Below are 17027 nucleotides of genomic sequence, written 5' to 3'. Positions count from 1 at the left end.
ATGGAACTGTGACGACACAGCCGAGTATAGGTTATAACCCTCGTCTATAGCCTGCACGAACCATGGAACTGTGACGACACAGCCGAGTATAGGTTATAACCCTTGTCTATAGCCTGCACGAACCATGGTACTGTGACGACACAGTCGAGTATAGGTTATAACCCTCGTCTATAGCCTGCACGAACCATGGAACTGTGACGACACAGCCGAGTATAGGTTATAACCCTCGTCTATAGTCTGCACGAACCATGGTACTGTGTGACGACACAGCCGAGTATAGGTTATAACCCTCGTCTATAGCCTGCACGAACCATGGTACTGTGACGACACAGCCGAGTATAGGTTATAACCCTCGTCTATAGCCTGCACGAACCATGGAACGGTGTGACGACACAGCCGAGTATAGGTTATAACCCTCGTCTATAGCCTGCACGAACCATGGAACTGTGACGACACAGCCGAGTATAGGTTATAACCCTCGTCTATAGCCTGCACGAACCATGGTACTGTGTGACGACACAGCCGAGTATAGGTTATAACCCTCGTCTATAGCCTGCACGAACCATGGAACGGTGTGACGACACCGCCAAGTATGGCGCCATGAGTCCGGTTCAATCGTTTATGGCTTGGTCTGCATTCTGGTTCATCATCATAATAAGTAACCACATGGCTGTGACAGTGTTTAGAGGAAGTAAATACATGTTGGGATAATGTAGGCTATACCAACTGAAGGGAACTAACAGTAAATGGAATGATAATGTAGACTGTACCAACTGAAGGGAACTAACAGTAAATGGAATGATAATGTAGGCTATACCAACTGAAGGGAACCGACAGTAAATGGAATGATAATGTAGACTATACCAACTGAAGGGAACTAACAGTAATTGGAATGATAATGTAGGCTATACCAACTGAAGGGAACTAACAGTAAATGGAATGATAATGTAGTCTATACCAACCGAAGGGAACTAACAGTAAATGGAATGATAATGTATAATATACCAACTGAAGGGAACCGACAGTAAATTGAATGATAATGTAGACTATACCAACTGAAGGGAACTAACAGTAAATTGAATGATAATGTATAATATACCAACTGAAGGGAACTAACAGTAAATGGAATGATAATGTAGGCTATACCAACTGAAGGGAACTAACAGTAAATTGAATGATAATGTAGACTATGCCAACTGAAGGGAACTAACAGTAAATGTAATGATAATGTAGGCTATACCAACCGAAGGGAACCGACAGTAAATGGAATGATAATGTAGTTAATGTAGATAATTGAGACACGGATCACTTTAGGTTTGATATGCAGCACATCAGAAATCCTTCCATCTGAAGTAAGGAGACTTCTCCCTCGTCTGACACACACAGGCCCTTCACTAGTTTATACCAGTAGAATGAATGTTACATTCTGTTGTTCATCCAAGGCTAATACAAATACAGACTCAAGATTGTTGGTATAATTTGGCACCTTAAACATTTATTTAAATTCATTTCACAGTATAATACGGTGATGGGAATCATCATGATACCCTATTTCCCATAGGGGTCTAAAGTAGTGCACTACATAGGGGTGCCATTGGGTCCTAATAAAAAAGTAGTGCACTACATAGGGAATACTGTAGGGTGCCATTTTGGCCGATGCAAACAACATTCTCTGCAGAAAACACCCATCCATTCCATAAGAGCACAGTCTATGGGTTTGCACTTCCTTGACTTGCCATGGCGCTACATTTGATCAGAACAGCTGGTTGAGATAACATTCTGCTTCCTCCTCATAGCCTGGTCCCAGATCTGTTTGTGCCGTTTGGCTCACTTTCCATAGCCTGGGTACTAGTCTGTTTAGCTAGCATGCCACTCATTTTATTCTGTGTGATTGTGAGTGGAAGGCTAATAACTAAGACAGACTGGTACCCAGGCTACTACAATGACCGTAGGCAAGACAACACAAGCGGCTCTTGGACCCCAAGGCGATCCTCCTATAGCTTTCTCCGTGTCTACTTTCTCCGTGTCTACTTTCTCCGTGTCTACTTTCTCCGTGTCTACTTTCTCCGTGTCTACTTTCTCCGTGTCTACTTTTATTAGTATTCAATATATGGTAATACGAGACTAAGTATTGTTCATCAACGAGGAAAAAGCCTGGAATCCAGGTTACATTGATGCTAACAAAATGGGAATGTTTTGAATAAACTCCTGTGGAATCCAATTTAACAAAATGCTGTAAATGAATTTTTCCATACCACCTTTCATCTGTGTCCTTGGACATGAGATCACAGATTAAATATGTCCATTTTCAATTAAGCAGCTCTTGAGATGATTGCCTCAATGTTTATTCAAGAAAAATGTTACACAAACCCCCAAAACTTTGTTTGCTAAACTAACACAATCAATAATCAAAATCAGAAATGGTATTTTAATTTACTTTTCATTACAAAAAAAAAAAAAAAAATTCTGTAAACAATTGATTACATTTGATCTGTTTTTGATGACAAACTATTGACTATTTAGATGTTACTACAACGTTCAGAATATTGTACATCTATCTATAAGTCACTTTTGTTTTTTTAAGTCATGGTATAAAGTTTGTTGTGCAAAATGCTTTAGTAAACTATAATTTTGGCATTTATGAAGAACCACAAAACAAATCGGTGAGGGGGGAGGGGGGGGGAGGAGAACAAGAAATTATGGATTTTCAGAACCCTTTGGAAATATTCCATGGCACCCTATTCCCTATGTACTGCAGTATATAGGGAATAGGGTTATATAATGCCCTGGTTTAAAGTAGTGCACTATATAGGACATAGGGTGGCATTTAGGAAGCAGACCATTGTTTATCATGCTCCACATTACTTAATAAATATCCATCTCCATCTGTAACACTGTGCAAAATTCTGGGTTCAGGAAGTGCAAGCAGTACAGCCGACCAAATCAAACCACATCTCCTCCTGCAAGATTCTAGCTGGTGAGGTCGCATTAGCTAAGGCTGACACTTGGTTGGTGGGTTTTGCGTTTCGACCTATGGTAAACCCACAGTGGACCACAGGACCAGAAGTGGAAATGTTCCAATCATCTTTCTGGCAATATTAACAAGTCTGAAACCTGTACTTGGAGATTCACATTAAAACTCATATTAATCATCATTAAAACAGCACTGTTATGAAATGGGGAAGATCAATAACACCCTACAAAGGAAGTTATTGGGAAAAACAATTTTGGCATATTGGCAACATTAACACTTACATTCCACAGATAAGTAATCCATTTCAAGAGCTAGAATTGACAACGTACCTTGGATTTCTGATGTGACAGAATTACAGGCTAAAAGAAAAGACACTGATGAAGACAAAGACACAAGGCCCCTTTTAGAATGAAGGAATGTCAGGACGCTCTATGGTAGAATGAAGGAATGTCAGGACGCTCTATGGTAGAATGAAGGAATGTCAGGACGCTCTATGGTAGAATGAAGGAATGTCAGGACGCTCTATGGTAGAATGAAGGAATGTCAGGACGCTCTATGGTAGAATGAAGGAATGTCAGGACTCTCTGTGGTAGAATGTAGGCATGTCAGGACTATGGTAGAATGAAGGAATGTCAGGACTCTCTATGGTAGAATGAAGGAATGTCAGGACTCTCTATGGTAGAATGAAGGAATGTCAGGACTCTCTGTGGTAGAATGTAGGCATGTCAGGACTATGGTAGAATGAAGGAATGTCAGGACTCTCTATGGTAGAATGAAGGAATGTCAGGACGCTCTATGGTAGAATGAAGGAATGTCAGGACGCTCTATGGTAGAATGAAGGAATGTCAGGACTCTCTATGGTAGAATGAAGGAATGTCAGGACGCTCTATGGTAGAATGAAGGAATGTCAGGACGCTCTATGGTAGAATGAAGGTATGTCAGGACTCTCTATGGTAGAATGTAGGCATGTCAGGACTATGGTAGAATGAAGGAATGTCAGGACCCTCTATAGTAGAATGAAGGAATGTCAGGACACTCTATGGTAGAATGAAGGAATGTCAGGACTCTATGGTAGAATGAAGGAATGTCATGACGCTCTATGGTAGAATGAAGGAATGTCAGGACTCTCTATGGTAGAATGAAGGAATGTCAGGACTATGGTAGAATGAAGGAATGTCAGGACTCTCTATGGTAGAATGAAGGAATGTCAGGACACTATGGTAGAATGAAGGAATGTCAGGACACTATGGTAGAATGAAGGAATGTCAGGACGCTCTATGGTAGAATGAAGGAATGTCAGGATGCTCTATGGTAGAATGAAGGAATGTCAGGATGCTCTATGGTAGAAAGTCATATATGAAGACCAGGGGTTGGAACTGGTTCAGGGAACAGAACAGAAAAATAACTACATTTTCTGAGGAACAGAACCAGAACCGAGAATGGAAGTGATCAATACTGTTCCGGAACAGAACCGTTCTTCTAAAAGCATGGGAACTGGTTGATAACGCTCTTTTACATTCTGGGTATTTTTCAGTCCCACAAAAACAAATAAAACGCAACAAAGCACCAATGCAAAGCCCTCACTTTATCACTCAGGAAGTAATTCCAGTGTCTGTCTGTGCCTGCCAGCTGAAAACCTTTGCCAGTGTGTTTGTAGGCTACCTGCCCCTCCCTCTCAAGCATAGTCTACTGTAGCTACTGATGTTACAAGCATGGATTTCTGGAATTTACTATGATCCCTGTCCAGCATTCATTTCTATGACTGTCAGCTAGCTGGACAGAGTGAAGAGACTATAGATGACTGTCAGCTAGCTGGACAGAGTGAAGAGACTATAGATGACTGTCAGCTAGCTGGACAGAGTGAAGAGACTATAGATGGCTGTCAGCTAGCTGGACAGATTGAAGAGACTATAGATGGCTGTCAGCTAGCTGGACAGATTGAAGAGACTATAAATGACTCATCATCAAGCTGGACAGAGTGAAGAGACTATAAATGACTTATCAAGCTGGACAGAGTGAAGAGACTATAGACGTAGGTCCATTATCACTGATACACAGCTTCCACTTGGTTTTAGTCATTTCAACGTCAATTGAGTGTTTCACAGCATGACCCCCGTGGATTAGACTTCAGAGTGTAATTTTAGTTCTATTTGTTCTTGATATTTTATTAAGTTGAATACGGGGGATAGGATTGTAAAACAGGAGGGCAGTGGGTAGTCAGTCATTCTGTACCTGAAACACATAAGATAGATGGCAGTCTTTGTGAAGCTGATAAGACAAGACTGATCTTAAGGCAGGCAGCAGACTCCCAGGAAGGGCTACAATCTTACAGAATCAGACAATCCGCTCGGCTCAGCTTGGAATCTTTGCAGATTGCGTTCGACAGGTGGAGGTGGGGAAGGGGTGAATATTACAGGTCATCATCCCCGATCCCCTCGAAGGCATAGTTGCCATGGAAATCGTTGCCGCTGATGTCATTGGCTGAGTTGGAGGCACTGATCCCTCTGAGAGACACAGAGCTCAGCTTAGTCTGAGAGAGAGAGAGAGAAACAGAGACATCGTGTTAGAGTAACAGTCACTTACACATTTCAATATCGACCCCCAGCCACCTAAAACAGAGACTCAACCATAGAGATCAAATGATTTACTGTTAATTGTGATTCTCTGTGTAATTCTGTGGACTTGACATTTGGGAGATCAAAGCAGAAACATTACTCACTGAGAGTTTGACAATCTGGTCTCGGTTTGGGTCAGGAGAGTCCTGCAGGGGAGAGGAAGGTCACAAATAAGGTGAAACATCAAGTAGAAGATCTTTCCATTAAAAAAAAAACAGCTAAACGTGTTCTCTCCGGGGGTGTACGGTAATCAGTGGCATATATCATAGACCTGTGCAGTCCCCGTTCTCACCAGTAGAGGGGGGGATTTCACAGCTTGCTGACTTTCAGACCGATGCAGGGGGCCATTGTGACGTTTCCTTAGCATCTGAACAAGACATAATGAATACAGGAAGTCAGAACACGGCAGACAAGTTAAGGTGGATCTGTCCCATCACCAAAGACCAAACACGCACCTTCTTGATGCTTCCTCCTGACTTCTTCACCATCAGCTCATCAACCATCGACTGAAGACAGATGCTCATCATGATTGCCTGAAAACACACACACACACACACACACACCAACTCTAGATATTTCATTCATTAGCGCAGAGGTTAAACTCCTATCTCTTGGGTGACTCCATATTGACCTGACCTCTAAACCCTAACCTCTGACCTGTGGGCTGGTGATGGTGACCCACTGGAGACGATCTTTGCTCATCAGATACTCGAAGGCCAGCTCCAACTTCACCTCACACTTGGCTGAGGAGCAGGGGCCCGGGGTTGGGGAGGAGGAGCCGTTCACTACCGGGACCTGCTGCGGTTGGGAAAGGAGACAGGGTCACTATGGTTGGACACCACCACCATTATCGTCATCATCATCCCAACTCAAGCAGTCTGTGCAGCTAATGAATGCCTACACTACAGAGAATGTAATGTTAGCTAAAGGACAGAGGGTGTAGCTTCCCTGATTGAAGGTACAATCAGATGCTGTGAGCATAGGACTCGGGTCAAAAGTGCACTACTACATAGGACTCGGGACTCGCCTCCCATAGGACTCGGGACTCGCCTCCCATAGGACTCGGGACTCGCCTCCCATAGGACTCGGTGCTCGCCTCCCATAGGACTCGGTGCTCGCCTCCCATAGGACTCGGTGCTCACCTCCCATAGGACTCGGTGCTCGCCTCCCATAGGACTCGGTGCTCGCCTCCCATAGGACTCGGTGCTCGCCTCCCATAGGACTCGGTGCTCGCCTCCCATAGGACTCGGTGCTCGCCTCCCATAGGACTCGGGGCTCGTCTCCCATAGGACTCGGGACTCGTCTCCCATAGGACTCGGGACTCGTCTCCCATAGGACTCGGGACTCGTCTCCCATAGGACTCGGGACTCGTCTCCCATAGGACTCGGGACTCGTCTCCCATAGGACTCGGGACTCGTCTCCCATAGGACTCGGGACTCGTCTCCCATAGGACTCGGGACTCGTCTCCCATTAGTGTACAGTCTTTACTTAAGGGCTCTGCAGTGGGTCGTTTGGGACAGATATACACCGTCTCGTCATCATAGTGCTAGCTCACTAGTCCTACTGTTTATAGGAGTCTCCTTCTGGAAAAACAGTCTGTTTCCACTTCATCCTCAAGCCCCCTGGGTAATGAGATGGAACAAGAGATTCTATTCTAAGTTCAGATGTGTTTTTCAGATGCTTCTCCTAGTAATGTACAGCTGATGCATTAGGATGTTTGGAAATAGTTTGATTGGAGAGGAACACTCATTAAATATGACTAGGATCCCTGAGGGGGAGTTTAGTAGAACCGTTAACTACTGGTCCGTGTAGTGGGGGGGTGGGATAGAACTAGAACTCCTTGCTGTCCCCAGTCCACCTGACTGTGCTGCTGCTCCAGTTTAAACTGTTCTGCCTTATTATTATTCGACCATTCTGGTCATTTATGAACATTTGAACATCTTGGCCATGTTCTGTTATAATCTCCACCCGGCACAGCCAGAAGAGGACTGGCCACCCCACATAGCCTGGTTCCTCTCTAGGTTTCTTCCTAGGTTTTGGCCTTTCTAGGGAGTTTTTCCTAGCCACCGTGCTTCTACACCTGCATTGCTTGCTGTTTGGGGTTTTAGGCTGGGTTTCTGTACAGCACTTTGAGATATCAGCTGATGTACGAAGGGCTATATAAATACATTTGGTTTGATTTGATTCGATTTGAACTAAACCATGTTCCCTGTTACCAACTGGATGCCATTCAGCCACAAGAGCATTAGTGCGGCCGGGCACTGTTGTTGGACGATTAGGCCTGGCTCGTAGTAGGCGTTCCAATTCATCCCAAAGGTGTTCGATGGGGTTGAGGTCAGGGCAGTCAAGTTCTTCCATACCGATCTCAACAAACTATTTCTGTATGGACCTTGCTTTGTGCACAGGGGCATTGTCATGCTGAAACAGGAAAGGGCCTTCCCCGAACTGTTGCCACAAAGTTGGAAGCACAGAATCATCTAGAATGTCATTGTATGCTGTAGCATTAAGATTTCCCTTCACTGGAACTAAGGGGCCCAAACCAATGAAACAGCCCCAGACCATTATTCCTCCTCCACCAAACTTTACAGTTGGCACTATGCATTGGGCCAGGTAGCGTTCTCCTGGCATCCGCCAAACCCAGATTTGTCCGTCGGACTGCCAGATGGTGAAAAGCGTGATTCATCACTCCATCACTATTTACACCACTTCAAGATGTTAAGCTTGTGTACGGCTGTTCGGCCATGGAAACCCATAGATCTAACGATGAGCAGTTTGGAACCTTATAGAGGTCTTTATAGAGGTTAGAGAGGTCTTTATAGAGGTTAGAGAGATTACAGAGGTCTTTATAGAGGTGCTTTATAGAGGTTATAGAGGTCTTTATAGAGTTTAGAGAGGTGCTTTATAGAGGTTATAGAGGTACTTTATAGAGGTGTGTGAAGACAGTTAAACTGTAGTCAGACAATGACCTGTCTTTCGTCCTACATTGGCACTGTACATGTCCCTTCCTGCACCATATGCCTTAGAATGAGCATACAGCTGTCTGGCTGGGTGATAAAGGGGCTCTGTGGGGTTGTGTGTAAGTGGTCAGTTTACCCAGAGGAGAGGAATAGAAGCATGTGTGTGGCACACTACGGGGGGGGGGGGGGGGGAGACAAATAGGAGAACCACACTTGTGTTAATGAGAGGGAGGGGAAAGGGGGAGGTGAGAGGTCACGCTAACACCAATTCGGTCATAATTTGGATGGATTCCAAAACGAATTATGAAATTGGTTCCCCTCCCCTGAACAACTTCCCTCTACTCCAAATTCAGCATTCAGAGGACACTTAAAATAGAGAGTAGAGTAACGTAATTTGGGGGAGGGTTACTTACAGACGAAGTGACCCTCCAGCACCTCATGCGCGTGACCTTGAAGCTCCCCTCCTTAATCTGTTCATTGGGCAGCTTGACCTGGAAGTTAAGCTCGTTGTTGCCTGCAGAGACGATCACGTGACAGCCCTTCTCCGGGAAGTCTGTCACGCACGGGTCAAACTTGATGTAGCCAAAGTACTTCAGCGTCTGACCGAGCCTAATGAACTGGAGAAACAGACAGACATCTTAGCCTAATGAACTGGAGAAACAGACAGAAATCAAAGCCTAATGAACTGGAGAAACAGACAGAAATCTTAGCCTAATGAACTGGAGAAACAGGCAGACATCTTAGCCTAATGAACTGGAGAAACAGGCAGACATCCTAGCCTAATGAACTGGAGAAACAGGCAGACATCCTAGCCTAATGAACTGGAGAAACAGGCAGACATCTTAGCCTAATGAACTGGAGAAACAGACAGAAATCATAGCCTAATGAACTGGAGAAACAGGCAGACATCTTAGCCTAATGAACTGGAGAAACAGGCAGACATCTTAGCCTAATGAACTGGAGAAACAGGCAGAAATCTTAGCCTAATGAACTGGAGAAACAGGCAGAAATCTTAGCCTAATGAACTGGAGAAACAGGGAGAAATCATAGCCTAATGAACTGAAGAAACAGACATACATCCTAACCTAATGAACTGGAAAAACAGGCAGACATCTTAGCCTAATGAACTGGAGAGACAGGCAGGAAGACATGAACTAGCAGAATGAACTGGAGAGACAGGCAGGAAGACATTGGCTACACCACTGGCCACAACATTCTACAATAGCTTCATTTTTAATCCAAAATGTCTTCCTAACGGGAGTATTGGAGATAAAATCGGTTACCTACTAAATTGTGCGACTACCTACAAAGTTACTATGTAGTTGATTGGAAGCCATTGCTCCACTTTATAACTAATACACAGGAGATTTTGCCTCCAACCTATTCAACTTCTTCTTCTATAATACTGTCACTCTGCACCAGCTTGGTAGAAGAAGAATAGGGATATAGTTCTAGGAGACAGCCTTGGTAGAAGAAGAACAGGGATAAAGTTCTAGGAGACAGCCTTGGTAGAAGAAGAAGAAGAGGGATAAAGTTCTAGGAGACAGCCTTGGTAGAAGAAGAAGAGGGATAAAGTTCTAGGAGACAGCCTTGGTAGAAGAAGAAGAAGAGGGATATAGTTCTAGGAGACAGCCTTGGTAGAAGAAGAAGAAGAGGGATATAGTTCTAGGAGACAGTCTTGGTAGAAGAAGAAGAGGGATATAGTTCTAGGAGACAGCCTTAGTAGAAGAAGAAGAGGGATATAGTTCTAGGAGACAGCCTTGGTAGAAGAAGAAGAGGGATATAGTTCTAGGAGACAGCCTTGGTAGAAGAAGAAGAGGGATATAGTTCTAGGAGACAGTCTTGGTAGAAGAAGAAGAAGAGGGATATAGTTCTAGGAGACAGCCTTGGTAGAAGAAGAAGAGGGATATAGTTCTAGGAGACAGCCTTGGTAGAAGAAGAAGAGGGATATAGTTCTAGGAGACAGTCTTGGTAGAAGAAGAAGAAGAGGGATATAGTTCTAGGAGACAGCCTTGGTAGAAGAAGAAGAGGGATATAGTTCTAGGAGACAGTCTTGGTAGAAGAAGAAGAAGAGGGATATAGTTCTAGGAGACAGCCTTGGTAGAAGAAGAAGAGGGATATAGTTCTAGGAGACAGCCTTGGTAGAAGAAGAAGAAGAGGGATATAGTTCTAGGAGACAGCCTTGGTAGAAGAAGAAGAAGAGGGATATAGTTCTAGGAGACAGTCTTGGTAGAAGAAGAAGAAGAGGGATATAGTTCTAGGAGACAGCCTTGGTAGAAGAAGAAGAGGGATATAGTTCTAGGAGACAGCCTTGGTAGAAGAAGAAGAAGAGGGATATAGTTCTAGGAGACAGTCTTGGTAGAAGAAGAAGAGGGATAAAGTTCTAGGAGACAGCCTTGGTAGAAGAAGAAGAAGAGGGATATAGTTCTAGGAGACAGCCTTGGTAGAAGAAGAAGAGGGATAAAGTTCTAGGAGACAGCCTTAGTAGAAGAAGAAGAGGGATATAGTTCTAGGAGACAGCCTTAGTAGAAGAAGAAGAGGGATATAGTTCTAGGAGACAGTCTTGGTAGAAGAAGAAGAGGGATAAAGTTCTAGGAGACAGTCTTGGTAGAAGAAGAAGAGGGATATAGTTCTAGGAGACAGTCTTTGTAGAAGAAGAAGAGGGATATAGTTCTAGGAGACAGCCTTAGTAGAAGTAGAAGAATAGGGATATAGTTCTAGGAGACAGTCTTGGTAGAAGAAGAAGAGGGATATAGTTCTAGGAGACAGTCTTGGTAGAAGAAGAAGAGGGATAAAGTTCTAGGAGACAGTCTTGGTAGAAGAAGAAGAGGGATATAGTTCTAGGAGACAGTCTTGGTAGAAGAAGAAGAAGAGGGATAAAGTTCTAGGAGACAGCCTTAGTAGAAGAAGAAGAGGGATATAGTTCTAGGAGACAGTCTTGGTAGAAGAAGAAGAAGAGGGATAAAGTTCTAGGAGACAGCCTTGGTAGAAGAAGAAGAGGGATATAGTTCTAGGAGACAGTCTTGGTAGAAGAAGAAGAAGAGGGATAAAGTTCTAGGAGACGGCCTTGGTAGAAGAAGAAGAGGGATAAAGTTCTAGGAGACAGTCTTGGTAGAAGAAGAAGAAGAGGGATAAAGTTCTAGGAGACGGCCTTGGTAGAAGAAGAAGAGGGATATAGTTCTAGGAGACAGCCTTAGTAGAAGAAGAAGAATAGGGATATAGTTCTAGGAGACAGTCTTGGTAGAAGAAGAAGAGGGATATAGTTCTAGGAGACAGCCTTGGTAGAAGAAGAAGAAGAGGGATATAGTTCTAGGAGACAGCCTTGGTAGAAGAAGAAGAAGAGGGATATAGTTCTAGGAGACAGCCTTGGTAGAAGAAGAAGAAGAGGGATAAAGTTCTAGGAGACAGCCTTGGTAGAAGAAGAAGAAGAGGGATATAGTTCTAGGAGACAGTCTTGGTAGAAGAAGAAGAGGGATATAGTTCTAGGAGACAGTCTTGGTAGAAGAAGAAGAGGGATATAGTTCTAGGAGACAGTCTTGGTAGAAGAAGAAGAGGGATATAGTTCTAGGAGACAGTCTTGGAAGAATAAGAGGGATATAGTTCTAGGAGACAGTCTTGCTTACTTCTTTCTTGGATCCTTTCTCCTGCAGTGATTTCAGCTGTCTGTGCTGGTCCTTGTTAACGAGGATCCAGCCTCTATCTATGTCCGACACCGTCTAGGGAGAAGAGAGAGACAAGGAATATCTTTCTGCCCCAAACCCTCCTCATAGAAGCTTCAGATACAACTGTTCCTCAGTTTAAGTCCAAAGTGAACTATTCCACTGTTGAATTAAACACCAAAACACACACATTTGGCAGCTGCATACACACATTTCCAAGTCAATGACACACACATTGCAGACAATGGCAAACAGACAATTCTCTCTTTCCAATAAAATATTGCATCCCATAACATTAGCTAAGCCCCCCACACAGAGCCAAGACAGCAGCCAGATCAGATGAACCATTTCTGAAATGCTATAGAAACACCCCCATGTTGCTGCTGTATCTGGGTAGGGGGTGTTGCTATAGAAACACCCCCATGTTGCTGCTGTATCTGGGTAGGGGGTGTTGCTATAGAAAGACGAGGCTACTTCCCAAATGGAGCCCTATTCCCTACATAGTGCACTACTTTAGACCAGAGCCCTATTCCCTATATAGTGCACTACTTTAGACCTGGGCCCTATTCCCTATATAAACAGTAGGGTGCCATTTGGGGCATACCAGTAAGGAAATGGGGCTGGGATGATACTAGTATCACGATACCTGTTAGTATTGTGGGAAGGGAACAAAACACAAAGCAGATTTAACTTCTGTAGTAAAACAGTCTTAATGTTGGAAACGAACATCACTATGTTACCATCCAGAGTCACATGTCGTTATTTTCATACAGCAGAGCCCTATTCCCTATATAGTACACTACTTTAGACCAGGGCCCTATGGGGAAGGGAAACAACGGAGGTGAAAACGTATTTTCATACAGCAGGTTTGTAAAAGGAACAAAGAGTTGTCTGCTGCGTGTTTTTGCCCTGGAAACAAGATGGCGATACTGGTCTCATCACAGCCCTAAGAGGAGGCAAGTTTCAGGTATACAAGGAGATTAAATCAGAAATCCTAAAACACAAACCTGATCTTTAGACCCACTTGATCATTCAAAATACCCATATACCCCAAATGAAGGGGGAAGAAAAGCCAGCAGACAACCGGTATGACCTCTGACCTGCGACCCCTCACCTGAGCGTATAGTAGATTTAGTCCCACTCGGTTGTCCATTACATCGCTGTCATACGCCGTGTCCCAGTAACTAGAAAAACAACAAGAGGGAGAGAATACTTGAACCACCAGCAGTCAAGAACTTGAAGCCTGAAAATTCAATAAAAAAACACAATTTACAATGGAAGTTAAATTTTAAAAAGCAATCATATTTAATTTCAAGCTTTTAATAAAACGTTAATGTGTTGGGAGGAGGGGCTGTTGTATCTTTGTTGGGTATGAAATGTCATGAAGTCTGATCATCGACACCTGCTGGCTTCGTGCCTGGAATGCAGCCAGCCGGCCTGCTGTTCAATCAGCTAAGTGAGTGTACTGACTAAATGGCTGTGTAGGTAAGAGAGAACACAGCACAACCACAGTGTCTGCTCTGAGTCTTCAATCACAGCATTTATATGGGACGTGTTCCCCTGAATGCTTTGAAAGCTGATTGTTCGGAGAGTTTAAAATTCACATGTAATGCATGTGTGGTGGATGGCCTTGTTCAAATTCATAGAAGCATTGAGTAATATTTTGGGTTCGATTTTGGGATATTCAATAACAAAATGTTGTTGGACATCTTCTTCGGTCAGTTTATGGGAAGGAATCTGACTTAGTGTCCATTAGGAAAAAAAGCATCTTAGAGAAGATATCATGATATTCTCATGTTAACCTTATTATCATAGGCTTTTAGGTCCATAAACTGGACTGTTAACATTGCTTACTACGATTGGCTGCAGACAGTAGCCAATGTTCTGTCACTTCCTGAGGAACCTTAGAATGGTTTGTGATGACACGCCTCATTATGACATCATAGAATGCAACTAGGTTCAATACCTTCATTAACTCTAGTTTGTCATTATCGACTGGCTAAGCAATCAAGCAATTTATTTATTTATTTTTAATTAATAATTTAATACTAATAAGTAGCAGGAGTGATTAAGGTATTGCAAAAACAACCACAGGTGCTCTTGGAGGGGAGGTGCTAAGTGGCATAAAAAGGTATTTGTGGCAATATTTTTTCATTTTCAATAGGTTTTATAGTGTATCAGACTCATTCTATATCACTAGGTTTTATAGTGTATCAGACTCATTCTATATCACTAGGTTTTATAGTGTCTATCAGACTCATTCTATATCACTAGGTTTTATAGCGTTGTGTGTCAGACTCATTCTATATCACTAGGTTTTATAGTGTCAATCAGACTCATTCTATATCACTAGGTTTTATAGTGTCTATCAGACTCATTCTATATCACTAGGTTTTATAGTGTATCAGACTCATTCTATATCACTAGGTTTTATAGTGTCTATCAGACTCATTCTATATCACTAGGTTTTATAGTGTCTATCAGACTCATTCTATATCACTAGGTTTTATAGTGTCTATCAGACTCATTCTATATCACTAGGTTTTATAGCGTCTATCAGACTCATTCTATATCACTAGGTTTTATAGTGTCTATCAGACTCATTCTATATCACTAGGTTTTATAGTGTCTATCAGACTCATTCTATATCACTAGGTTTTATAGTGTCTATCAGACTCATTCTATACCACTAGGTTTTATAGTGTCTATCAGACTCATTCTATATCACTAGGTTTTATAGTGTATCAGACTCATTCTATATCACTAGGTTTTATAGTGTATCAGACTCATTCTATATCACTAGGTTTTATAGTGTATCAGACTCATTCTATATCACTAGGTTTTATAGTGTCTATCAGACTCATTCTATATCACTAGGTTTTATAGTGTATCAGACTCATTCTATATCACTAGGTTTTATAGTGTCTATCAGACTCATTCTATATCACTAGGTTTTATAGCGTTGTGTATCAGACTCATTCTATATCACTAGGTTTTATAGTGTCTATCAGACTCATTCTATATCACTAGGTTTTATAGTGTCTATCAGACTCATTCTATATCACTAGGTTTTATAGTGTCTATCAGACTCATTCTATATCACTAGGTTTTATAGTGTCTATCAGACTCATTCTATATCACTAGGTTTTATAGTGTCTATCAGACTCATTCTATATCACTAGGTTTTATAGTGTCTATCAGACTCATTCTATATCACTAGGTTTTATAGTGTCTATCAGACTCATTCTATATCACTAGGTTTTATAGTGTCTATCAGACTCATTCTATATCACTAGGTTTTATAGTGTCTATCAGACTCATTCTATATCACTAGGTTTTATAGTGTCTATCAGACTCATTCTATATCACTAGGTTTTATAGTGTCTATCAGACTCATTCTATATCACTAGGTTTTATAGTGTCTATCAGACTCATTCTATATCACTAGGTTTTATAGTGTCTATCAGACTCATTCTATATCACTAGGTTTTATAGTGTCTATCAGACTCATTCTATATCACTAGGTTTTATAGTGTCTATCAGACTCATTCTATATCACTAGGTTTTATAGTGTCTATCAGACTCATTCTATATCACTAGGTTTTATAGTGTCTATCAGACTCATTCTATACCACTAGGTTTTATAGTGTCTATCAGACTCATTCTATACCACTAGGTTTTATAGTGTCTATCAGACTCATTCTATATCACTAGGTTTTATAGTGTCTATCAGACTCATTCTATATCACTAGGTTTTATAGTGTCTATCAGACTCATTCTATATCACTAGGTTTTATAGTGTCTATCAGACTCATTCTATATCACTAGGTTTTATAGTGTCTATCAGACTCATTCTATATCACTAGGTTTTATAGTGTATCAGACTCATTCTATATCACTAGGTTTTATAGTGTCTATCAGACTCATTCTATATCACTAGGTTTTATAGCGTTGTGTGTCAGACTCATTCTATATCACTAGGTTTTATAGTGTATCAGACTCATTCTATATCACTAGGTTTTATAGTGTCTATCAGACTCATTCTATATCACTAGGTTTTATAGTGTCTATCAGACTCATTCTATACCACTAGGTTTTATAGTGTCTATCAGACTCATTCTATATCACTAGGTTTTATAGTGTCTATCAGACTCATTCTATATCACTAGGTTTTATAGTGTCTATCAGACTCATTCTATACCACTAGGTTTTATAGTGTCTATCAGACTCATTCTATATCACTAGGTTTTATAGTGTATCAGACTCATTCTATATCACTAGGTTTTATAGTGTATCAGACTCATTCTATATCACTAGGTTTTATAGTGTATCAGACTCATTCTATATCACTAGGTTTTATAGTGTCTATCAGACTCATTCTATATCACTAGGTTTTATAGTGTATCAGACTCATTCTATATCACTAGGTTTTATAGTGTCTATCAGACTCATTCTATATCACTAGGTTTTATAGCGTTGTGTATCAGACTCATTCTATATCACTAGGTTTTATAGTGTCTATCAGACTCATTCTATATCACTAGGTTTTATAGTGTCTATCAGACTCATTCTATATCACTAGGTTTTATAGTGTCTATCAGACTCATTCTATATCACTAGGTTTTATAGTGTCTATCAGACTCATTCTATATCACTAGGTTTTATAGTGTCTATCAGACTCATTCTATATCACTAGGTTTTATAGTGTCTATCAGACTCATTCTATATCACTAGGTTTTATAGTGTCTATCAGACTCATTCTATATCACTAGGTTTTATAGTGTCTATCAGACTCATTCTATATCACTAGGTTTTATAGTGT

At 41.7% G+C, this 17027-nt stretch overlaps 1 protein-coding gene across 1 annotated transcript in view; it reads right to left on the bottom strand.

Moving 5' to 3' along the window:
- Nucleotides 1-2328: 2328 nt before the first annotated feature.
- The window catches only part of LOC139407431 (sorting nexin-17), a 73961-nt gene continuing 59262 nt past the window's right edge, over nucleotides 2329-17027 (bottom strand). Inside the window, exons 8-15 of the mRNA XM_071151216.1 lie at nucleotides 13320-13389; nucleotides 12170-12262; nucleotides 8960-9163; nucleotides 6247-6387; nucleotides 6045-6122; nucleotides 5882-5956; nucleotides 5694-5735; nucleotides 2329-5504 (exon numbers count right to left, since the gene is read on the bottom strand). Coding sequence (XP_071007317.1) covers nucleotides 5385-5504; nucleotides 5694-5735; nucleotides 5882-5956; nucleotides 6045-6122; nucleotides 6247-6387; nucleotides 8960-9163; nucleotides 12170-12262; nucleotides 13320-13389 — 823 coding nt within the window. The 3' untranslated portion in view covers nucleotides 2329-5384. The remainder of the gene's footprint in view (nucleotides 5505-5693; nucleotides 5736-5881; nucleotides 5957-6044; nucleotides 6123-6246; nucleotides 6388-8959; nucleotides 9164-12169; nucleotides 12263-13319; nucleotides 13390-17027) is intronic.

This window comes from Oncorhynchus clarkii, chromosome 4, assembly GCF_045791955.1.
Source record: "Oncorhynchus clarkii lewisi isolate Uvic-CL-2024 chromosome 4, UVic_Ocla_1.0, whole genome shotgun sequence".
Classification (NCBI taxonomy): Eukaryota; Metazoa; Chordata; class Actinopteri; order Salmoniformes; family Salmonidae; genus Oncorhynchus; species Oncorhynchus clarkii.
This window is presented reverse-complemented; position numbering and strand designations above follow the sequence as displayed.